General features: G+C 41.8%; 1 protein-coding gene across 5 annotated transcripts in view; it reads left to right on the top strand.

The window, feature by feature from the left end:
* The window catches only part of CEP295 (centrosomal protein 295), a 77,137-nt gene that overhangs the window by 11,224 nt on the left and 39,778 nt on the right, over positions 1-26,135 (top strand). For 3 of the 5 annotated variants that reach the window (XM_055802449.1, XM_055802450.1, XM_055802447.1), the window contains exons 1-5: positions 18,817-18,917; positions 20,636-20,768; positions 22,948-23,148; positions 24,422-24,546; positions 25,466-25,559. In XM_055802449.1, coding sequence (XP_055658424.1) covers positions 20,661-20,768; positions 22,948-23,148; positions 24,422-24,546; positions 25,466-25,559 — 528 coding nt within the window. In that variant the 5' untranslated portion in view covers positions 18,817-18,917; positions 20,636-20,660. The other 2 variants (XM_027777004.2, XM_027777003.2) reach the window with 2 other exon arrangements.

Raw genomic sequence — 26,135 nt, 5'->3', positions numbered from 1 at the left:
CCTGTGTGATGCTGTCAGCATGGGGGCCAAGTGTCAGACATCTAAAGGAGTTTTAATCTTTGAAAAAGCAGCTCTTTTTTTCCTTGCAAATCACACTGTAAGTTCCTGCTGCAGATCTCAGGGCAAGATGCTTACGCTAGACTGCTGCTGCAGCTAGGGAAGGGCAAACTGTTGCCGGGCAGATGAGTGTGGGCAGCCAAAGACACCTTAGGTGGAGAGGGAATAGCCTCCTATTGTCAGGCGAGGGAGCCGTTTAGGTGCAAGCCTGAGTTTTAGATCCAGACATTATCCCTGGTAACACAAGGAGCCTGATTGCGTTACTGCTGCCCTAAAATACCGGAGAGAGCCAGGCACCTAATTGCTAGGTCTGACAACAGCCTGGAAGAAACTACATAGGTGCTCTCTCCCTCTTTGCTGTGTTTGATGTGAGGAAGTAGGGATATGTCCAGAATTATTAACTGGAAAAAATAGAAGGAGCAGTAAGGTTTAAGAACAGGCAGCAAAAGTGTATTCGGGAGTCTGACTCACAGAGCTGTTAAGAAAGACCAGAAATACATGAAGTCACTCTAGGGACTGGTTTTCAATCCAGGAGTATAACTACTCCATATTGCATTTTCTGTGATCCATCTTGTCCTAAATATCTGGATTAAAGGTAATGCAGCACAGAAGCGTGGATTTTATTAATCTCAGCAGAGTACAGAGAAATGGCTAAACATAAAAAAATTTGCAGGTGGTGGGGAGGAGGTGAATAGAAAGTCCTGGCAATATGCTTGCAGGGAATGTATAATCTTCATTAGAAAATTCAAAGCCTGTCTGCTTGGCGTGGATCCTAGCTGTGTAGCAGTTTGTTTAGCTACGATGGAAAGCTCACTCTACATTAATTCCTAATGGATTATTGCAAAATGTTCTGTAATGATGACGTGCTTGAGCTGTTAATTGATTATGAAATGCCTTAAGAGCTTTATGAAAAGCATAAGATACAATTGTTATTGGATCATGCTGCTCATTAACTTTAAAGAAAATAAATGTGCTGTAATTCCAACTGGCCTGTAAATCTCTTTTGTTTGGAAATAGATTTGTGTCACCCTGCTTTCCTCTGGTAGTATCAATGTCTCCTGCTTGTTTGAGTAGAAATACGTTCAGGGAGATTAAGGGCCTGAACCAATCTGACTGCAGTCAACTGGAGTTGTTCCCGTTGACTGCAGGAGTTGGAGCAGTCTTTGGTCTGTCCAAGTCCAGAAAAAAGGTCTGTGGAATAGCACAGCCACAGGCCTCTCTGAGGAGAGGGGACGTGAAAGGTTTTGAACTGGGAGCAGTACTTTATCGTAGAAGTGTTTCAAGCTTCTAGCCATGTTTTGTTGTCAAAATAGATTTTGCATAAATGGTGAGGTATAGGAGATAGGGACCATGTTTGCAGGGATAAATATGTGCGTGTTCATTTGGCCACTGCTGCAGTACATGTGCAAAGTGCCATCTTACAGCACTTTACATTTTGTTTTGTAAGGAACTTGTAAGGTAGATCCTGTGAGTTTGCTCAGCATGGCAGCATGCATTTTCCTCTGGTCCATGCTTTTGAAAGCTGCAAGGACAACTAAGAGTGCAATTCTGAAGGAATGGAAAGCCTGTGCTCTCAGTTAAACACAGGCTTGAGCCTGTCATATCCCAGATTGACTCACCATTTTATATTACAACAGGCCTCTGCTAGTGATACAAAGATCGGCAGTATCCAAACTCCCTTGCTTTCTAACCTTACTAGTGGGAAGTTCGGTGGAGCTGTGTAAGGAGTCCAATATAATTAAACTTAATAACAGTGGACTGTTATTAAACAAGGCATTCTTTCTTGCAGCGCTGGGGCAGCACTGGGGATAGCTCCACCATGACTGCTCCAACAATCTGGCAAACTTTTAAAGACTATGTACCATAAAGTTATACATAATCACAAGATTTCTGAAAACTCATTTACATATACATGAGACTCCCTGGAGCTCATTAACATATGCAAATGTCTGGTCCATATGTGCAGTCATCTTCCCTGATGGTCTTTGTGTGGTCATCGGGGTCTTCAGATGAACGCTTGTAGTCTTCTTCACTGTGCCCACTGATTGACATTTACTTCTGCGCAAACTCAGTTCTGGGATCATTAGACTATTTTAGTAGACTAAGAAGCTGTTCTTGTCATTCTCTTGTCATGTGTATCCATTCTCAAGACTGAGTTGTCTACCATGAGATTATCTGAGTGCCCCCTTACTTTACACCCATACCTTATTTTACAACCATCCGAAGCCTCTTTTGTCCAACTAAGTATCTAAGGTACTTACAACATCTTCCTTGGTTTCAGGGCCTTAACTTTTTCACTAGGAAGCAAACTTAAAAGGAGGCCAAGTGCTTTAAATGTGGGTGAATTTATCCCCAGGGTAAGTTATTTGCTGCGGATCTGGTGATACACTGACCCTGAAAAAGAATAGCCTCTCACCTGTGACTGTGACACGTGTGGGGGAGAAGGCAGTGAAGGAACAGAGTGGGATGGGGATGCATCCCCCCCACATAAGACTATACATGCACATGTAAATCATAGATTTTTCCCTATAGACAATGTCTGTCATTATCTCTGCTTTTAGCATCTAACCCCCATTGTGTTTTACTAGTGCAATTAATTAAAAACAAAGGTGAATATGCCTTACCTTGATTATGCCTTACCTTAAATAAGCAAATATCAGCCAATGAAATAGAATTCACCTTCATGGCCATTTGGTAATACAGTCCAAGAATGAGGAAATCCATAGGCTTTCTAATTTATTGTACAGGAAGGTTATTACTACTGTTCACAAAGGAAAGGTTTTCCACACAAAATCTTAGACTTGCCAGCATCTCTCATGCATCCAAGTGCTGCCATGTGAGACAGATAAAAACCTCTGAAGCATCTCAGTACTTTTTAAAATGCTACCTTTGATTTTTGAGATTAGTAATGTTTTCTCAACCTCTGATTTTTATCTCTGCAAATTTTTGGAAATGGACTACAATCTCTAGAGTTCTGCTAAAATGGATTTAGTTTGCTGGCTCAAAGTTGGTCTTGCAAAGACTTTTACATAATTGGTGTTCTTATGCTCTTACCTTTGGAAGGCGTCTCACATGAAAAACAATTTTTGAAGAAATAAATATTTTATTTCCTATTTAGATTTTCAGATTTAAAATATTTAAATATTTTAAATTTTCAGGAGAATATCAAACCCCATTGGAATATTAGCTTTAATTTCAGCAGGCCAGATTCCATACGAATTTGCATCTGTGTAGGTTGGTAATGTCACTGAATTGGTTCATGAAATTTGGCCCCTGTGTTGGTTTCTGACCCAGAAAGCAGTTTTTCATTCTGCAGATCTGGTATTATTTCACCTGGAATACTCAAGATTTAGCTACAGTTACCTTCTAACCTGATTCCAAGAAGAAATTTGAATTCTTAGGGTACTGCTCAGCCATGGTTAAGGGGACACTGGCCAGTGCGTAAGGGCCACTCAGAGTAACGAGATTAATGAGTGGGACTTTACCTTTGTTTTGAGTGGGGCTTACGCATGAAGCTTGGTACTGATCCTCTGTGTAAGGCTGAATTTCAGCTCTAGTTCCCAGACCTGCAGTGAGTATACTATAACTGACAGCTAAGCATTTTTGTAATGGATATTTTAGAAATAATTTAACTGGGAGACATGATAGTTGTATTTGAGTTTTCAAGTCATACTGCTTGAGAAATAATCCTGTTGCCACCACTTACTTGGGAATGAACACATATCATGCAAAAAGATTTTCTGTTTTTGCAAAAATAGTGTAGACCCCTAATTTGGGCAGAGCACTCAGTCCAGAGAAGTCAGCAGACTCCCGCTTTACTCCAGACCTCAAATGCTGACAGGTACCACCAGGACTCTGGAATAACTGTAAGTGGAAAGTGAATTCTGGGAATTCATATGTAAATTGAAATAACGGATGTCCCATTGTGCTTTTGCATTCAAAAAAATGAGAAAAAAAGAGAAGAAAACCCCCAAACATAATGAAGTATTTGCATATAAAAAGGCTTTTAACTTACATTCTTTGCTCATTGGCAATCTTTGGAAGCCCATTATTCTTCTCTGCTATTAAATTTACCCAGAAAAACACTCACATTTCTGGGTAAGTAGAAGTTCATCAAAAATAATTTATTCTTGTTCATTTATTTCCATAGGATGCAGACCTTTCTAGACACAGCAATTATTTCTAGACACAAGTGGGAGAACAATGTAAGAATCTGTGGTAGTGCTTGCTTTTTTTTTTTTTTAATTATCCTAGCTAAAGTTTTATAGATGCTATTTCAGTAGAAAGTCTTATTATAACAGCAAAGGAAACATGGATGTCTTCAGTTTCTAATCCTGAGTGTGCAGCATTGTGACTGGATAACCATAAGCAAATGGCTTATTCTTTTGAGGACGTATTTCTACTGGTGTAAAGCTGGAATAACTCCACATAAGTCGATGGACTTACAATGCTAATCCAATGTTGTTTCCTCGTCTGTAAAAGAGGTTAATGACATTCTGCTCTCTCGGGGGATATGGCAGGGATGTTTAGTTAACGTTGACTCTTCACTTTCTAAAATGCTAATACATTGTCATTATTAGTGCAAAATTTTTACTGTACAGGTGAAAGAAACAGTTAACACACAAGGTAATAGTGCTTAACCAACTCTGCTAAAAACACATCATAATATATTGGCTTTCATTAGAACATCTCAAAACAATTTTCCCATTACTACTTTCATTAGGGAAGGAAGACTGGTCTGTTCTATTAAGAAAGCAACCAGATGCATGTAAATAAATTAACACCAAAAGATTACTAAGTGTAAAATGTGCGTATGTCCTCCACTACACTGCTTGTTTGTATACAGGTCAAAAGACAGCATTGTAAGTTTCAAATAAGCAGCTTTGATTCTGCTAAGTAATTTGTTGTATATACACACTAAGAGAGAATAAAATATACACAGACAAAATGGTGGACAGATAAATAATTATTGCCAGAAGTGATCTTCAGCTTTCAGGCAATCCGTTTAACATTTTTCTGTCTCATTATTTCTGTATATAAATGAGAAACATCTCTGTAAGAAGTAGCAAGGATACCAGGCATGAAAGCCTTAGTATATGTCTATCCAATGCAAACAGAAATGTGACTGTTTAATTCTTAGTAACTCAGAACTAGTGGTTTATGAAGTGATCATGGCCTGGGACACTGTCACAGTGTAAGTAGAGGCAAATAATAATGGAATAACAATAATTTCTGCTCCTGTTCTGAGCTTCACACTGGTAGTTCTCAATGCATTTTTCAAAAAGCGGTATGTTATTCCCATTTTGCGGCTATGGGAAGTGATCCTGCTAGGACAAGTGCCTTGCCGAAACAGATCAGCTGGTGAACAAGGTGGGAGGAAGCCACGCAGCTGAATGCAGGGCAGAAAAAAATGGGAGTGGGACTGCCATTTCCAGCAGCAGCCATCCCATGGAGCTTCTCCCATCCCTTCACTGGCATTTGAAAAGAGAACCTTAGCCTACCGGCTCCCGTCATCTATCCACTGACATTAGATGAGAGGTAGAAGGCAGAAGGGTACCACATAAAATAGCATCAGCTTGTTAGAGAATCCTTCCTTGTGAATGACTCTCTCAAGTGTTTGGATCTCTTTGTTTCCAAATACCACTCTTCTTAAATGTGTTTTAACACAGACATTTTGCATTGCATCCTCAACTGACAATTTACCAGTCTGCTTTGTTAGCCCCTCTGCTAGTGCTGCAGTGACAAGGAGGCCCAGATGAAGTCCTTCTTTAAAATGGTGTTATTTTCCACGCTCTAATCTTTCCGGGGTTCAACGATGATCTCTTGAATTAGGTCTGTAGTACACAGCTATGCAGCGTGCACCAGCTCAGGTTTGTGTGGCTTGTAAGGTCTAGTGAATTCAGACAGTAATGGTTAAAGCTTCCTTCTGTCCTAGCCAGTGTGATTGTGTCTAGTGAGATAATTTTTCCGGAGAAAAACATTATTAAAACAGTTCTGTATTAACCAAGAATGTTTTTCCACTGAACTCTTGAGCTGGCAGCATAGCTGGAGTAGCTTGGGCACCAGCTGTCAAGTATTTACACAGGATTTCAAGCTGGCTTGTTCAGTTCATGCTATGATAGCTACATTGCTCCTGGTTCCTCAGTCATCATGATACTTAGCTTAGTTTTATTAACATAATATAAGAATATGCTAGACTTATCTTTGTTGCCAAAACATTTGCAAGAAAACCCAAAGATATTACAACAATCATTGTAATTTACACACTGGGAAAGCATTTTATTTCCAAAATTAGTATTTTGTATATTCATGTGCTGAAAGGAAAAGAAGTAACAATATTTACTGTAAGGTTTTAATTTAGGAAATAAATTAATCAAGTAATTTTTCTGTAGCCTCTGTAAATTAGCAATAGCACTGGCTGGCCAACTTGTCCTGAAAATGAGCTCATTAAATCTAATTGGACACACTGTATAGCAAAGAATCATATGATAAAACTATGAATTTCATGTCCAATTAGAAAAATACTCTGTGGTGTTCAGCACTGATTCCAGTGGTGGATGTCTGCCAAGATACACTTAACTAAAGTATACATGTGGGTTAGATTAATATATTTTGAGATAGAATCAGCCCTAACAACAGGGAAGTCATCTACTGAAGGCGGTAACTCAAAGACCACAGCAAAATTGCTTGTTAAAAGAAATAATAAACTCAGGAAAATATTAATGTTTATTTTATTATCTCTGATTTAAATAGATGGCTTAGTAGAAGAGATGAGTATTTTCTTAAGATCTTGTAACTTGACTAAAGTGAAGAAATCAAGCAAAGGTCTAGGAGGCCTGAATGGAGGAGCAAGGAGCTTCTGGCAAAACTCAAACAGAAGAAGGAAGTTTACAGGATGTGTAAAAAAGGGACAGGCCACTTGGAAAGAATACAGGGATATTGTCAGAACATGCAGGGAGGTGAGAAGGAAGGCTGAGATCTGTTTGGAATTAAATCTAGCAAGGGAGGTCAGGGACAACAAGAAGGGCTTCTTCAAATACATCAGCAGTACAAGGATGACTAGGCAAAACATGGGCCCACTGCTGAATGAGGTGGGTGCCCTGGTGACAAAGGACACTGAGAAGGCAGAGTTACTGAATGCCTTGTTTGCTTCAGGCTTCACTGCCCAGGCCGACCCTGAGGTTTCCCAGACCCTGGAGGCAAAAGGGAAAGTCTGCAGAAAGGAAGACTTTCCCTTGGTCAAGGAGGATCACGTTAGAGATCACTTAAGCAAACCTGACACCCACAAATCCATGGGCCCTGATAGGATGTGCCCCTGAGGGAGCTGGCAGATGTTATTGCCAAGTCACCCTCCATCATCTTTGGAAGGTCATGGAGGACAGGAGAGGTGCCTGAGGACTGGAGGAAAGCCAGTGCCACTCCAGTCTTCAAAAAGGACGAGGAGGAGGAGCCAGGAAACTACGGGCCGGTCAGCCTCACCCCCATCCCTGGAAAGGTGATGGAACAGCTCATCCTGGAGGTCATCTGGAAGCATGTGGAGGAAAAGAAGGTCATCAGGAGCAGTCATCATGGTTTCACCAATGGGAAATCATGCCTGACCAACCTGATTGTCTTCTACGATGGGATGACTGGCCGGGGAGGTGAGGGGAGGGCGGTGGATGTGTCCACCTTGACCTCCGCCCGGCTTTTGGCACCGTCTCCCACAGCACCCCAGGCAGGCTCGGGCCGGGGGTCAGGGGAGCAGTGGGGGGCTGAGAGCTGCCCAGACGGCAGAGCTCGGGGGCTGGGGTCGGTGCTGCGGGGTCGAGCTGGGGGCCGGGAGCTCGCCGTGTGCCCAGGGGTCAGCGCTGGGTCCGGTCCTTGTTCCACTTACTCATCAATGACCTGGATGAGGGGACAGTGTCCCCTCGGCACGTGTGCTGGTGACACCCCACCGGGAGGGGCGGCTGGTGCCCCAGGGGCTGCGCTGCCATCCAGCGAGGCCTGGGCAGGCCGGAGAGCTGGCGGAGAGGGACCGAGTGACCTTCAGCAAAGGCCAGAGCAGGGTCCTGCCCCTGGGGAGGGACAGCCCCAGGCACCAGCAGGGGCTGGGGGTGACCTGCTGGGGGGCAGCTCTGCGGGGAAGGGCCCGGGAGTGCTGGTGGGCAGCAAGGTGCCCGTGGGCCAGCGGTGTGCCCTGTGGCCAAGGGGCCAGTGGGACCCTGGGGGGCACCAGGAGGAGCGTGGTGGCCAGCAGGTCGAGGGAGGGGGTCCTCCCCCTCTGCTCTGCCCTGGTGGGGCCGCACCTGGAGTGCTGGGTCCAGTGCTGGGCTCCCCAGCTCCACAGAGACTGGGAGCTACTGGGGAGGGGCCAGCAGGGTCCTACAGAGATGATGAGGGGACTGGAGCATCTCCCTGATGAGGGAAGGCTGGGAGAGCTGGGGCTGTTCAGCCTGGAGAAGAGATGGCTGAGGGGGGATCTCATCGATGTCTGCAAATATCTTAAGGGCGAGTGTCAGGAGGACAGGGCCAGGCTCTTTTCAGTGGAGCCCAGTGACAGGACAAGGGGCAACAGGCACAAACTGCAACACAACAAGTTCCATGTGAATATGAGGAAGAACTTTGTTAGCTTGAGGGTGACAGAGCCCTGGCACAGGCTGCCCAGAGATGCTGTGGGGTCTCCTTCTCTGGAGACATTCAGAACCCACCTGGACATGATCCTGTGCAGCCTGCTCTGGGTGACCCTGCTTTAGCAGGGGTTGCACAAGATGATCTCCAGAGGTCCCTTACAACCCTGACCGTTCTGTCATTCTGTGAATCAAAATGAATTAACACATGACTTGCAAGTAGAAAATAGGGCTCATGTCCTCCCCTGCAGTCAAAAACAAAGGGAAAATGCATGCTTAAATGATGCGAGGATGAGATCCAGAGTGCCTATTCATGCACTTCTTACAGGTATCACAAGGTCTGGTCTCAGCAGGGTGAATCAAAGAACTGAAATTATGTATGTAAGCTCCATATTCTCAAAGAAAATAATTAGACATTTCTGAGGGTAGCCCAGAATGCCACACAAGGGCTTGGTGGCTGCTCGGTATGAAATCCTGAGGATAACATGTGTCTGAGCACTTTTCTTTTCCTGGACTTTGGAGCTTTTGCCTGCTTAAGATAGACAGCGCAGAACCTTCCCCCCACTGTAGTGGCCTAACCGAGCATGGCTCATTCTTTCTAGAGTAATGTAATGGCTGAAGGACAAGCCTAACCTGAGGTCTCAACTCCTTCTTTAGCTTTGAATGTTCATCTCATGGTTACCTAATATAAAATGCACTGATAGTTCAGAGTACAGAAGAGAAGAATTCAGTCTTTGCCCAACTTCCAGGTCCCCTCACCTTTCTCTCCATACCTCCAGACCCTGGCACCGCCCTGTCTTCTTTCTTTCCAGCCTCATTCCTGGATGCACGGCAGCCAAGTGCATGCCCCAAAGAGACCTTCCTAGCCTGAGACAAAGCATTTGCAGGCTAAGGATCAATCCCAGATCTCCACTGCCCTGGGTAACTGCTTTGACCACTAAGCAACAGCACTGCAGAAGCAACCATAGCATGACTTTTAAATAGGGTAACTTGTCTGTCATGCTTTACACTGAAAAAAATACAGTCCTAATAAATACAAGTTTATAGCTCATTTTGTCATGCCTGGTTGCATCATGGTGGACTTCTGTTTTCACAGGGTAGGGACCTACCTTCACAGAAAGGAGCAATAAACAGAAGTCTCATTTGAAGCATTGGGAGAGCTTCCAAGTAGAAGCATGCCATCTCCAGGAGCAGGTTTTCTGAGGATCACAGGATTGTGAAGATTAATTTATTAAATACTTGCCAACCTCTAGTCTCTATGCACCTGAAGGAATGTCCCTAGAACTCCTCCTGGCTGCAAGGCATGCTATGTCCTAACAGGCAAGGATTTGTGTTGCACAGACACTGAGTGCTGGCTACAAAGAAATAGCTTCTAGAGATACTGGCCTAGAATGATGCTCGCATGGTGAATTAGATATCTCAAACAAGAGGGTTGGTTGTTGTTGAGATGGCAATGGGACTTGCCATTGCAAGGGGTCCTTGCAAAGCATTTTAACTGTATCATGTGATCCAGCTTCTTAAACCGCTGTTTTGCTCAATTCTTAGATAATCTAACTGGCCTGTGGTACTATGTGAGCACTCCAGCACATATATGATCCATTCCTACAGGTTATCTTAAACTACATACAAAACGTCTCCTAACTGTCATTAAGTACGTACAAAGGTCCTATGTAACTGTTTGTTTATACATAGGAACAGTTTCTACTGCTTATTTGCAAATGTCTGTGTAAAGTTTGGTCAATTCTGCAGCAGGAACCATGTAAGGGGGTCTATTGACTGGATTCTCCACCCAACACACTTAAGCATATAAACTGATATTGAGACATCAGGAGCTGTCTGAAGAAATCTCTAGAACTGTCCAAAATTCCTACCTGGAGAGCTTCTGTGAAACTCAAATTTTTAGTTGTGAAGGTGGCTGGAAGTCCAGTCAATTGCCTTATCTCAAGTTGCTCCACTGTTTCATATTAGTCTAAGTCATAGATGCAGATGACTAGTTGGGGAGCTCCTAGACCACCCAGGGAATTAAGGACTTATGGGCTGTGGGTGTGCATACAGGTATAGTCCTGATACCGAGCTATAGCGCAGTTGCAACTAAAGGACAAACTTGAGTTTCATACTTACAGCTTTAGCTCCATAACTCTTGCCGCATTTTGTTAGCTCAGTGCCCAGCCTGTACGGTCAGAAACTCTTCAATATGCTTCAATATGCTTCTCAAATGCCTTCCTTCTCTAGATCAGGATTTCTCAGAACAAAACCTCATGTTAAATTGTGTTAGTAAGGGAACAGAGTATTTTAGAATAGAGATTAAAATACCATAACCAGTATGGAAGCTAGCAAACAAACAAGAAAATTATGTTTTCGGTAAATCTAAACATTTGTGCATCTCCCATCACTACAGAATCCAAATGAGTTATTGCCTTTATATGTCATTAATATTAACCTCATTTTAAGCTTGGGTAACTAAGGCTCAGGTTTTTTGAGTCACAGCCCAGTGTCTTCCACTAGCACAGGCATTCTGTTCTTACTTGATCATTGTTTTTTCTACTAATGTTGCTTTTACAGATGAGAAAAGTGAAAAAAGAAAGTCAAGAACATAAATGTTGTCAAATTCTGTTTCCTTCATTCTTAAACCACTTTTCATTTACATGGAATAAAATTTAACTTTTAGCTGAGGACTGAGCAATAGACCAAAAGGACTGAGCACATTGACAAGCGCTGATTGGCCTTGTGTGCATAGAATTTAACCTTGGTCAATCTTTTTCATCCAAATAGTATCACTGTCTGGCACTGATTCGTGCCTAGCTGTTCTTTGCCACCTGCAGTTGAATGAGATGCCTGACCAGCCAACCTAGCCTGCGTGAGAGGAAGCTAACAGATAATGTGCAATAGAGCTTTATTTTTCCCCTGTAAGTGTTTACTCTGCATCACAGAAAATCCATTTGTCAAATAATAATTGAATTCTCCAACATTTGGCATATTTGCATAACTATTATGAAATGGAGCATTATCTCCCTTGGTATTATACCCATTTCCCTTAGATGGTGTCTCTTTGATCCATTAATCATGTTTCCTGTATCCTCCCACAGCAGCTTAATTGCTCGCATCCTGCAGAACCCACTCACAAAGAAAGAAATTAGCTCTATGTAAATTTAAGGCTATTACCTTGCCTCTATAAATGTAAAACAATTAAATTATCCTCTAAAAAGGACAGTGATAAAACTCCAGATAAGCATTGATCACCCAAGGAAGCAAATTAAGGCAATTTTGTTGGGTCAGTGGGGAAAAAATATTTTTGCTTTACCAAGGACATAACTGGGGCAAATGATACTGCTGTCCATGTCTTTCTCCACTACCACTGCTGTCCCCTTTACTGACTTCGGTATTACTTGAGTATCTGAAGCAAAGACACCTCCAATTTTAGGGCTGATGTAGACTTATACTGATGCGTACATCTCCTGGGCTTTACTGGAACCTCGAAGTATGACCTAAGGATGAGCACAGCACTAGGGAACTACTTAAAGTCAAAGGTGCAGCTATCTAGCCCTAGCTTGTAGGAAACACTGAGAAAAGGAGTACGCCTTGAATTCCACTTCTCAGACCTGTAAGGATATGCTTTTCAGGAAACATATCTTTAGCCTCAAACCTTTACTAAATATAGGAACCCACATTTAAAAAAATAAAAAGCTGGGCAAATTTTCCCCACCCCCAACAGGAGCAGGCGGTAGGAACTGCATCAACTTAACAGCATTTTGGTGGTCACAGCACTTGTGGAGGAAGTGGGAAAGATTCAATGTTCCTTCAACGTGCAAGTCAGAGTCAACTCCCACAGGGATGTTCTAGCCACCAGGCATAGCTCTTTCTAGGAAGATCATATCATCTCCCTCTTCCTGCAAAGCCATGCTACTGTGCAGAACATAATTGACTATTAATTTGGCCATGGAGAGACTGAGCAGATGACTCTAATCAGGCTGTTCAGACAAAAGTACGGAAAACAGGAAGCCTGGTCTCCACTTGCCACTTCTCTTGAATCACAAAATAAAATAGTAGTGTGTTTTGTGCAGAAACCTGTGCCGCTGTTGTGTTGCATGTACTTTGAGTACACTACATGTTGACGTATATTGAAAAAAATGTAATTCCTGAATTTTGTTCAGGTTTAGATTCTGAGCCATTCAGTCCTGTCAGCATTAGAACAGCTTGAGCATGTAAAGGTCAGCAAATCTAGAGCTCAGGGATGTTTAGGATTAAAAAATGTTAACTTCTTCTAGACTTTAGTAGCTTAGCAAGGCTTTTCAGGATCAAGATCCTGGGACTTAGCTCCATTTATCAGATCAATCCCCAAAAGACTAAGCCAAGGTCACACACACAAAAAATCTACGGTCTTGCAGAAAACTGAAGCTCAGAGTCCAGTTTACCAAACTAGCATCTAAGTCATTAAACAGCTTCCTTTCCACATTTTCATCTCTCAGACCTGACTGTAAGTTTACTTCTCTGCAGTCACTAAAGACCCTTGTTCTTTCACCCCTTCTTGGTGGCTATAATATTTAGCAAAATTATGACAAAAATTCTCCATGTTTGTAGAGAGACACTTTTCTGTTAAAGGGAGTAAGATGGGAGCAGCAAGAACCACTATATCACTGCTCCATGTTCACTGCTTGCTTCTAAACATGTTTGTTCACTCTGCAGCTTTTCAAAGTTCCTCCTCTTGATGCAAATTCATTCTCACTCCTTGTACATTTTTCTTCACCATCAGTTCCTTTTGTAAGGTTCTCTTTGAAACGTATTTCCTCCATAAAGCCTTTTAATGACTCCATCTACATAATCAGTTTTTCTTCTAAAGAAAACATCAAAGCTAATTTGTGGTTGAAGTGTAATTTGGTATATCACAGGTCTGTGATCATATAGTCTGTTTGATTTAGAATGTGAAGGTCTTGATCAAACCAGGATCCACTCTTTTATACTGTGAACATTTTGCTGGTATTTCATAAACACCATTAAGATATTATAACAGATACCCAAGGACAATGACCTGTACTGAGAGGGCACCTGCCTTCTATATCTTATCCTGTATGTTGCCCACCATAGAAGTTGCCAGAGAGATGGCAGAAGCCAGCAGTAAGGAAGGGGAGTCTCTAGCACACGTTTTTAGTTGCTTTATGTATAAATGACTATTAAGACAACAAAAGAAATTTTGAGATTCTGTGATTGAATGAGTCATTAATTTGACAGTACCTGACTATTTATGATTTCATCCAGAACCTTTAACCTCTTCTTTGGCGATGTCTAGACTCAAAGCCTTAAGCTTCAGTCTTACTCTTCACAGTGTTCTTACATTAATTTTATTGCTTACAGCATGGCATTTGGATGCACATCTGAGGGAAATTGAAACTTGTGAAAACTTCCAACACCTCTTGTATACAATGTAATAAACATAAGCAATCAAAAGGAGGAGGCAAATAGTACAAAAGAAGCCACCAATTTAGGTTGGAGAAAAAGTAATTATTTTAACATTAGAAAAAAACCACCTTGTTTTCTCCCAGTTTCATCTGTACTACGTGCTGAACACACAATGCTTACTACTAATGTAGGACTGAACTTAAGAAAGCATTTTTAATCACATAAGGAGGTCCTTTTCTACAAGGTAAAAATTTAAGTCATTTAAGAGATCTTGCTGGAATAGAGTCTTTTATTTAAAGAAAATACCAGAAAATCGAGCACCATTCTATTTCCTGCTGAAACTACCTGCAATAAAGCGAGTAATGTTCAGTATAGTTTCTGCAATTGAATAAAAGTTGATATTACAAGAAGAAACAAAGGAGGGTTAGCCAAACAAGATATGGCACAGTCTTTGAGGAAAGCTGGCGAAGACCAGCTGTAAACTCACTGAACTGAGCATAATTGGCCTATTTGTGCTCATAGTTACTATGCATATTAAAACAATAGGAGAAAATTCTATGTATGGTTCCAATATGTTTTAGAAGGCTGAACAAGAATTTTAGAATTCTGCATACACTGGAATCACCAAGTAGCAAAGCAGGCTAGTTCTGAGGACATGCAGCAGTATAGCTACACAAGGCTGCTTTTTGTCTGTAAAACCCTGAATCCAGCTCAGTTCTGTTGGCCTCAAGCTTTGGGAGAGTTCTTTTTTTTGAGAGCCCGTTTTAAAATGACCTTACACAGCACCATAGTTCATGCATGAATAGGAAATTCTTAAGCACTTGGTGCTGCTCTTACCATCCCAAGGCTGGTTGTTTTCTGGAGACCCAAACCATTAAACTGAGCTAAGGATGCTGGGTGAAGTCCCAGGGGCATTCATGACAGAGAATGGGCATTGCATAAGGCTGCTGTTGGTTCCATAATAAGAGCTTCTGGACCAATGTCATAGAAAAGCATGCGGGTTTTTTTCTGTAAGACAACACCATTTATATATAAAATCAGAGTTGAATTTACAGCCATTTCTTTGTCTTTCCATGACAATAATTTTAGGATGCACATTGCATTTAATTGAATTACATGTAATTATCTTTTTACCAGCTACATAGCTTTTTATGCCTCATATTTTACTTCATTTTTTTAACCATCTTTTTATAAATAGAATCTGCACATTGAGAATTCGTACAGGCACAGCTCTGGATATAGTTGCCTTGGTACTGGAAAGCATAGCTTTGCAGGCTTCTATTACATGACACAGGGTATAATAACAAAAGCTACCCTTCCACATATGTCAAGAAAATTTATCTCCAAATCAGTCTCAGGCAGAGGCTATTATATGCTGTACTTGCACACACTGACCATACCAGATTAGTCAGTCCCAAAAATAACGATTAGCCTTTTTTCCTTTTTAGGAAACTCCATCTATGTTTGCAAAGCTTACATGTGAAAAACACACTTAATGCAAACTACTTTAAAAAAACACTTTACAGTTTTGAGACTGTATGAACTGGAAGATTACAAATCTTTGTAAAACCACATCCTGTTAGTTCCTGGTGGTCATGATAATTAGATGTCTGGTGTCAGGTGCTGAAAGAGATAAAACAGCATGGGATAAGTAATCACAGATCAAAACAAAATGAACCATAGTGAAACATTTAAGACCATATGATAATGTGGTATGTGACATTCAGGAATACTGAATGCAGAAAAAAGCCAATTCAAACTGAGAGAAGTTCTCATTTCATTCCAATACTTCAGTAATCAGCAAGAAGGAGACAAGAAACAGCAAACTGCGTTACTGTCTAATGAGATGTTAGAGGACTCGGGATGGGGGTGTTACTATCGGAATATGACACTTTCTTTAAAGCTCTTCCTTCAGTGGTTTTCAAGGAGAATACTTAATTCATGCAGGGTGTGCAGTCCTGCGCAAGGGTGAGCTGTCAGGTGGTTGTACTGTTCCATTACTGGATCTCAGAAAACCTATAAAACCAGTGCTTCTCTGCTGAAGATGCAGAAAAGCCTGCAAGGTCATCCTTTCCTTGTGCAAGTGAGAGACATGAGTGGCCAGTTAAGAATTTCTAATGAAGAAAGGAGCAAGTGCTCCTGTGTGGCAGTAAGGTATAGGTTGCATGTGCTGGTCTGCTTAACCTGCCTACAAGTCAGGGAATCTTTCCTCCTAGAGCACACAGAGGCAATTCCAGCCTCACTAATCTTATTTTCAGACTAAATGGTCCCACAGAGCACACCAAGGCAATGTGCCTGTGCCAACATCTCTTGCAGTGGTTCATCTGCTGATAGAATAAACATCCTCTGTGATAGGCAAGTGTGGACAGCCCCACTCTCAAAAGCCATTGTCTGGGACAGCAGAAGGCCTATACTGTGATCTGAGCTCCCGACCGTGCACTGCAGGCTGTCTCAGCAACGTGTGACTTCAGTGTCACACAGTCCCTCTTCAACTTCAAACACATGAAACAAAAATGATTTCTTTTAAATCTGTGTTTTCATGTAGATTCACACTGCAAGATATTTTTTACGGATAGAAAACATTCAATTCCTGAAAAGAAATTCAGATTTCCCCCCAGCTGTCTTGGGAATTTGTAGATAACTCCCCCAAGTACCATTATTTTCCCCCAGGAGAAACAGGACCGGTAATTGAAGCACAGGGGAGCCATTATCTCTAGTTTTATATATGCCTGGCTAGATACGCTGATACTGCTGTATCACTCTTCACCTTTTATAAAAGGAATACCATCTACTTCACAGGGGAAAGAATTAATGCAGGCCTGTAATACTGTAATTCAAACAGGTAGAACAAAAATTAGAAAATATTACAATATTAAAATGACTGCTAAATCCCCCTTTTCAGAAATAATTCTGCAATACATTGACTAGAAAACACCCTTGAAACAAAATTCTTACCCAGCACGTGTAGGTTTCGTAATCTCTTTTTTTCCAGTAGTATAATTGAGGAGCATATATTTGACCTCTTTCACATTTTATAAGTAGAGGATTCTAAAAATCTATAATCTCAATTACTCTCTTAATAGACTGTCTTAATTTTTTTTTTTTTTTTTTACCTGTTGACCTGCAGGATAAAGCTATTTAGAAGAGATGTTATTGTGGAGAGCACTGCCATAATGAAAACGCTGAAGGACAAAAAAAATCCAATAAGGAGACTGGAAAATACATTTAGAAGTGCACTGCTCAAATTTAATTTATTCAATATGCATATTGCAAAACATCTGGGTGTCTTTAATGTACAGTCAGGTATTAACTTGGTATCAGCTATTACCATCAGCAGTTTGCAGCAAGTTGCAAGCATCTGACAGAAAGCAAGTCTGAATAAGAAAGCAGTTTAGCAGCAAAATGCCAAAGGTAGGGAAGTAAGCACATTCAGCTGCTGTGTTACCTGGTCTTCCTATGCTCATGTCTTTTGTTTTGCAGTTCTGTATTTTTTAGTATATTTCTTGTGCAGCCATGCATCTGCATGCACATACTAATTTTTACCAAGTAATCTCAGCCCTCCAGGTTTCAGTCCTGTGGGGCATGTGGGTTACTGTGACTTCCTAGTACAAAATAATTTTTTCCTTTTTCTAGAAAAAACTGCCCCTCATGTTTCAGCACAAGACAACCAGTCATCTCATTTGTGCCTGATCGGTTAAGTCACAAGCATTTCTTCCATTTCTGCAGCAGCAGCTTGGACCCTGGGAACATACTCAATGCAAAGAAATAGTCCAGTGCAGCTGTTCTTGCTTCAACCATATTTGCAGCAGAATTGTTTCTCTGAACATGAATAACAAGTTTTTGCTCGGGTTTTTTGTTTCTCATAAATCAAAGATATCAGATGACTGCACTTTTAAATCCCAACTGCTGCAAGTCTCACAGAATATGATAAATGGTCCCTTTTAGAAAGAAAACCAAAACATGAGGATGAAAGCAAGGAAAAACACAAGTATTGCATCAGACTTACAAGGAGCAGACATTAGTTAAAAAAAAAGAGATTTATAAAAGAGGTCAGCACTGGTTATGATGTTGAGATAGCAGCACAGATCCACTCATTGTGGAAGCAGCTTTAGCAGCCACATGCAAGCCTGGAAGGTGGGCAGAACAGCACTGCAGGTCTAGGGTACTGTCAGTCTAAATTCACTCCTTGTACACATACCACACATCCAAAAAACTCTGAACAAGAAGGCTACATAGAGATTAAACTAGCAGTGCTGAGTTTTGCTCTACTCCCTCACCGTTCCTAGTTTAGCCAATACTCATCCCACAGGAGCTTCAGTGCCTCAAAACCCTGACTGGGGCCAACTGATATAGCGCTGCAAGAAAACCCTAATAATAAATGCCTTCAAATATATACTGAGGTTATATGATTAAGCACACAAAACGCTAAGCCCATACAAACCAGTCCTTGAGCAGGGACCAACCGAGAACGAAGGGCTCAGAAAAGAAAACCAACCATCCACCCGCCCCGGCCGCAGCCACCGTTTTGTACGCGCCGCCTTGGGCCGGGCGCGGCTGCCCGCAGCTCCCATTGGTCGCCCGGCGGCAGGGGCGGGGCTCAGTCGCACGGGGGGGGCGGGGGAAGGGCGGCGCGGTGGCGCATGCGCGCTTCCGTACGGCTGGCGCGTGGGGCGGGGCGGCGGTAAGGGCGGTGTCCCGCATGCGCAGGGGGCGCGTCCCGCCGTGGCGCTCGGTTTCCCGCTGCGCCGGCGGTGATTGGCCGCTGGGAGCGAGCGGTGACGGTGACGCGCGGGGGGCGGGGGGGCCGCCATTGGTGGGACGGCGGCCGCGAGGGCCCGTTGGCGGCGGGAGGAGCGGCGGGTAGGTGTGGGCGGCCGCGCCCTCCGCGTCCCTTCCCTGGGCGCGCTTTTCCTTCTCCTTCCCTCCGCATCGTCTCTCCTCAGCTCGGGCTCGTCGAATTGCAGTGGCCGTGGCTCCTCCGGTGGCTGAGCGGGAGCGGCCCGAGCGGGCCCGGGGCCCTCTGGGTAGAGCTCGCTGGCGGCGGGGCTCTCCCTGAGGGCCTGCGTGTGCTCCTGCGTGCGCCGGCCCCCTTAGCGCCCCCGAGCCGCCGCCTCAGGTCTGAGCCCCGGCCGGGGCGCTGCCCTGCTCCTTACCTTTTACCTCTGCTGCTTCTCTTTCCGGCTCTGGAGGGGTGCGTTTGGCTAGCTTTCCGGGGCAGGAGATCGGGAGAGGTGTTAACGTTGCTTACAGGGACCTCTGTAGCGTGGCGCTCCCGGGGAAGGCTGGCATAGCTTTAGCTATCGTGTATTTACTGATTGCTTTGTACTGTAACTGAATCTGTATAAACATTGACCGATTTACTCTGATGTTTGCGTTATCTGCTTTAGCTGTTACCCTTGAAGTGTTAGAGTTGAATTTTGTATTGTTCATTCTCTAAACTTTTTTTTTTGTGGGGGGGGGGATAGTGGGGGTGTAGTAACTTGCTCCTTAATTACGTGTATTGATAAACTTATGTTTTGTACCTCATCAGCCAAATAAGGGAAGACTAGCAGGAATATATGTTATGTCCCTGCTTATCCTGTAATGAGCTTGGGATTCATTTGCTTAATAACCTTGTATCAAAAGTATCTTATAGATAATTATTTCGTTTTTACACCCCACCTGATTTCTTTAGAGTTTTGTTAATTTTTTTTATTATTATTTACAATACTGAAAAGAAATCTTCCCGGGTGTAACATGCTGGTTAAATTGTTTGTGCTGTGTGGACTGTTCACTAGTAATAAGCTTTTGACTTTTATAACTAAACGGTGGCTTTTGAAAGTCTTTGTTGGTTGGTTTTGGGACACTTATCAAGGACATAATTATTTAAAGATCAAATAAATACTTGCAGGAGTTTTTAAAAAGGACAGCTGAAAAATTCTTGCTGTGCAGAAGAAAATTACAATAGCGAGGAAAATGGGAAGCAATCTGTAGAACTAGCAGATCCTGGTTCCACAGTGAAATCTACAGGGAAATATCATTTGAAATGACTGTTTAAGAAAACTTGAATAAAAAATTGTCGGTGAGCAAGTTTAGCATTCTAGTGAGATGCTCGGCATGCAGACTGTTGGAGTTTCGCAGTCTTCAAGGCAGAAAACCTTGGACTACAGTACGAAATGTTAACAAACTCAGTATCTTAAAACTGTTATGAGAATGTTTCAGTATAAATCTAAGTGACCAGTCTGCTTTACTGTGTGGTGTAGTTTTTAATAAGTTTTAGGGTTTTTTTATCTTCTCAGGAGTGGAATGGTGTTCAGTATTCACTTGGCAGACATGTCTGTTCCATGGTGTAGAATATGAATGTAATACTGTTGCAGGGTTTACTACATAGCGTAATAGTTCAAAAGCAGTACATTTTATGACTGACAAAGACTGTCTCAATTGTACTCAACAACATTGGCATTGGCTCTGATGTGAACAATTGTAGCTCACACTCCTAGATACAATGACAGATTTGTACGATTATGGCAATATCTGTTTTTTATAGATGGCTTACCTATATAATTTATGCACAAATTCTGTTTTTCATGTTCTTATAGAAGTTGATTATTCAGCATTCCAAAGATGAAGAGGAAAGTTGAAAAAGCTGGGAAATTGAGGCTTAGTCCTAACGAAGAAACCATGTTTCTGAAAGAAGAGTATGAAAGAAGAAGAAAACTGAGGCTACAACAAGTATGCCTGTATTTCTGCATGTTGTGTATTTCATTTAATGATGTAACAAATAATTTAGGAAACATAACTGTAAGATTTATTTCATGTAAGCTAAATTTCAGGGTCATAATATTATAGAATTGTAGAATTGTTTAGGTTGGAAAAGACCTTTAAGATCATTGGGTCCAACCATTAACCCAGCACTGCCCAGTCCACAACTGTGCCCCAAAGCACCACATCTATGTGTTTTTTAAATACCTCCAGAGACAGTGACTCAGGCCCTTCCCTGGCCAGCCTGTTCAAATGCTTGGCAGCCCTTTCTGTGAAGACATTTTCCTAATAACCAATCTAGACCTCCCCTGGCACAACTTGAGGCCGTTTGCTCTTGTCCTATCTCTTGTTACTTGAGAGAAGAGACCAACTCGACCCCCACCTTGCTGTAACCCCCTTTCAGGTAGTTGTAGACAGCAATGAGGTCGCCCCTGAGCCTCTTCCTCTCCATGCTAAAACAACCCCAGTTCCCTCAACTGCTCCTCAAAAGACTTGCGCTCTAGACCCTTCACCAGATTTGTTGCCCTTCTTTGGACACCAGCACTTCAGTGTCCTTCTTGTAGTAAGGGACCCAAAACTGAACCCATTATTTGAGGTGCAGCCTCACTGGTGCCAAGTACAGGAGGACAATCACTGCCGTTGTCCTGCTGGGCTCCCTGTTTTGGATACAAGCCAGGATGCTGTTGGCTGTCTTGGCCACCTGGGCACACTCCTGGCTCATGCCCAGCCGGCTGTCAACCAGCACCCCCAGGTCCTTTTCCACCAGGCAGCTTTCCAGCCGCTCTTCCTCTCCCCCCTCCCCCCCCCCCCCCCCCCCCCCCCTATTGTATATTCTATTTAGTTTATGAATTATTTTCCTTTTCTCCTGTTTATTTACTGCTAAGTGCATGTTTTGCTTGCGGTACCTTCGCTGTTTGTTAGATTCCCTTTCGCATCGGTTGCAGAATCTCTTCTTCCCTGCCAGCTTCACAGTATCTACCATTTTTATTTGGCTGTGAATGTGCAGTTTTCTTTCTTTTGCTGATGTGTCACTAGTGTAAGCATTCATACCTCTTACAGTGTTGCAGGTGTCTTCACAGTGATCAGGCAGAAGAAAAAGGCAGCTGCTGGTAATAGGTAATCAGCCTTCCACTAGATGAACTGAATTGCTACAATGTGTCATAGCTCTAAAGGTTTTAAGTACTGCTCCTTTTAGAATGCCTGAGCAGAGTACCTTTATATTCTTCAGAACATGTCTGTTGATCACTCGTGTTCTATTTCTGTTCTGCTGTCCTGCTGTTAGACGACAGGGCTATTTCTCCATTTCTCTTATTGTTTTCTTGGCCTTCCTTTGCTTTGTCCTACACAAGCTCGTCGAGTCTTTCACATCTTCAAAAAATACATTATCTTCAAAGACATTCATCTTTGACCCCTTTTAGGCTTTTTTCTTGATATGTTTTCCCTTTCAGTGAAGAGAATTTTACTTCTCTCAGACAAAGTGGAAGACAAACTTAGTAAGCAGACTTTCAATTATCATTATAGTTGCTGATTTTCTTTGAACCATGTTGCGTTGTAATAGGAATGAAAAGGAGGTTGTAGGCAGGTGATAGATCTTCTTCTCCCAGATAACAAGTGATAGGACAAGAGGAAATGGCCTCAAGTTATGCTAGGGGAGTTTTAAATTGGATAGTAGTAAAAATGGCTTCACTGAAAGGGTTGCCAAGCACTGGAACAAGCTGCCCAGGGAACACCATCCCTGGAGGTGTTCAAAAAACAGCACAGATTCAGTGCTTAGGGACATGGTTTAGTGGTGGACTTGTCAGTCCTGAGTTAACAGTTGGACTCATCGATCTTGGAATCTTTTCCAGCTTAAATGGTTCTATGTTTCCAAGCAATGTTTGCAGTTTGTTTATCAGTTGTATGTTGCTATTTGGACTTTAACTGAAACATTTAACTAAAACATTTAACTAACATTAAATTTATTAGTTAATATATTAATTTTTGAAAAAGGTAACAGCAACTGTAAAGTAGTTTCTGGACAGATTGGTATTGGAAAAGTAGATGAGATGGAAAGCTGAAGGGAGGATAGTGTATGTTGTGGAAAGATTTGCTGCAAAAAATACTGTGCTTTTTTTAAGTTGCTGACAAAACCTAAATGCTATTTCTACAGGTTAGAGAGCAACAGAAGTACATCGCCTTGCAGATAAGACAGAAAGTAAAGCAGAAAAGAGAAGAACAACTGCATCAGCTAGAGGAGGCATTGAGAGCTGAATGGCAGAAAGCACAGGATCAAAAGATGAAAGCCCTAGAAAAACTCTATTTATCAAGCTTAAGAGCAATTGGTGAAGGTCACCGACAAGCCAAGGAGAATGTGAGTGGAACTTATTAATATTCTTGTCAGATAAATTCTTGATGTTCTAGAAGTACCAAGATGTTGGATTTTTTTAATATTCTTGGTCTTGCAGTCCTAATACCTAAACCAACAGGTTTTTAAGAATGGAAACTTCTTAAAAATGTTTATGTACTTTTTTGCAGGTATCCTTCCACAAGGCTAGGGTTAAGTGGTCTGGCAGGCCCGTGTGCTAAGGCTTCTGCTGTGCAAACTCTTGAAGTTATTCTTATTTTTGTTTATGTTAGATTGTACACATAAATGATAGTGTATGTCTGTACTTGACTAAATTGCACATGGTGAATCATTGTCTCAAGTATGCCAGTAATATAGTAACTTTTTTTTCTCTACCATGTACCAGTATCTTTTGTATGGTTAAGAAAATACTTAACTCTTGTTTGGGGTTTTTTTTGTTATGTGGGTTTTTTTCCACTTTGGGTGTTCTGGTGACTTGGAAACTTTTGGCAAGGGCTTCCAAAGCCTTTCCCTAGACTGAAAACTGGTATCATTTCTTAATTTTGCACCTATAAACTATTTTCACTTTCTTTAAAATCCGGTAACTTGTCTAAGCTCTCTTTGAGAGAACATTGAGGTTGTTGGGTTGAAATTTTCCATAGGTTTGACTCTGAATCAGGTTTTTAGAAATCAGCAGTGCCAGAGATTTCTTGCATGAATTTTGCAAACTAGCTTACTTCCTGAATCAGTCAGACTTTTTAACCCAAGTAAAATATCATTATACTTTTCTGTGTCTCAGTGTCTCTAAATCAACTTCTTTGTGAAGTCCTTTCTGATGCTAGGATGGATGAGTTTGTGGAAAACTGTGGTACTACTGCCATAAGAACAGAGAATTGCAAAGAAATGTTTCTGTTGATACATGTTTGTTGTAATTAATGACTGAAAAGTAGTAACATGCTTTCTCTGTACAGTTTAGTCAGCATTTGCTAAAATCTGTCAGTATACTTATATTTCCCTCTTTATCAAAGAGGTGCAGAGAGAAGCTAAAGTTTCCACACCAATATTTCGTTACGATGGCTGAGGAATGGGGTAAATTTGCTGCTGTTGGTGGTAGAGAAGAAGAGAATAAAGATGGCAGAGAAGGAGAAGTTACTACTTAAAGTGTTTTTACTCTAATCCAGTCGAAAGTAATTTTGAGCTTGTGATTCTTACCAGGAGTACTTAATTTGAAATATCACACTGGTAGTGTGAGAAGTGAGTAAAATCCTCTATTAAGTACTTGAAATATTTTATTGTTAAGGAACCTAACTTAGAAGCTCTGGCAAAGCAAGCAGAGGAAAGGAAACGAAGAGCAGAGAAGAGACATAGGAAAGCCCTGAAAGAGCAGAAGTACCAAAAAGAAAAATTACTTCATGAGCAAGCCCGGTATGCAATAGTTATCTAGTTTTATTAAGCATAGAATGTATTTCACAATGTCAAAAGGTGAAAGACAAAAAATCTTGATGCTTCTTGCTTGGAGCTCTTTTAATCTTGAAATTTTATGGGTTAGAGCATTAATGCTCATGGACAAAGCTTGCAGATTTTGGTAAGAACTGTAGTTTTAAAATTAAGAAAAAAAAGTCAAGTATATGACCTGACCTTACAGACTTTCAGTGAGTGGGGGGCTTTTCATCTCTATATTCTCTAGAGTCTAGATTGTTGGCTGAAAGCTATTCAGTGACATAAGAAATTAAATGTTCTTAGGCCAGTTTGTGATGGAGAGTTACCCTCTTGATGAGATGACCTATTGCATTTGCCATGATCTTCCTTCTTAGTGGTTTTGTTTGTTTAGTTGGGTTTTTTTATTATTTTAAGCAGATTGGACCAAACCTGGCCTGGCATGAAAAATGAACTGTGTACTCTTGGGGATGTGCTTGAGTAGAGCTGAGACCTGTTGATTAAATACTTAGTTTTGTCCACACTTCAGCAATTAAAATATGTTAAAGTGATACAGTGCTTTCTGAAAACTTTAATGAAAAGTGGGGATTCTGCTTTGTTCTTTAGAAGCTTGTATATATTAACATTTTTGCAGTACTTCCAAGTGCTTCCTTCCAGCATAAGTTCTGTTGGCTTTTCAGTGTGCTTTGTCCATCCCTACATCCCAAACATTTAATTAGGGTACATCTGAATCTGTTTATTTTTAGGTTTGCCTTTTATTTTGCACAGTGCTGTCATTGTTGCTTGAAGAATTTTAATTTTCTCTTTTGTATGTGTTTTGGTTTTTGGTGGTTTTGGTTGCTTGGTTGGTTTGTTTGTTTTGGGGGGGGCAACACATTTTTTGTTCGTTTCTGTGTTTTTGCCCAAGACGAACAAATGCACGTAAACATGCTCTGGAAGTGGAAAGACAAAGAGCAGCCAAAGTTGCAAGCTTGCCACCTCCTCCACCACGTCCTCTTGAGGTATGTATCCATGGCATGGTAGTGATCACAATTTCAGGGTACAATATAATGTAATTATTTATTTATTGGTCTGTCTCCTTGCAACAGGTGTCATGGTTTAACCCTATCTGGTAATTAAGCACCACACAGCCGCTCACTCACTTTCCCCCTCACCCAGTGGGTTGGGGAGGAGAGTGGGAAAGGAATGTAACACTTGAGGGGTGAAGTAAGAACAATTCAGGAATTGAAACAGAATAAAAATGAAAGGACAATAATAACAGTGATGACAATAACAGTTATAATGAAAAGGGAGAAGGGGTGAGAATAAAATCCAGAGAGAAAGGAAGAAATAAACATGATACACAATGCAACTACTCACCACCTGCTGACCGATGCCCAGCCAGTCCCGGCGCAATGATCCACCCGCCCTGGCCAGCCCCCCAGGTATATATACCAAGCACTACACCCCATGGTGTGGAATGCCCCTTTGGCTAGTTTGGATTAGCTGTCCTGGCTGTGTCTCCTTCCAGTTCCTTGTGCCCCTCCAGCCTTTTTGCTGACAAAGCCTGAGAAACTGAAAAGTTCTTGCCTGAGTAT

Source organism: Falco peregrinus, chromosome 4 (assembly GCF_023634155.1).
Source record: "Falco peregrinus isolate bFalPer1 chromosome 4, bFalPer1.pri, whole genome shotgun sequence".
In the NCBI taxonomy this organism is placed as follows: domain Eukaryota; kingdom Metazoa; phylum Chordata; class Aves; order Falconiformes; family Falconidae; genus Falco; species Falco peregrinus.
Note: the sequence above shows the minus strand (reverse complement) of the source record. Positions and strands in the feature narration are given on the sequence as shown.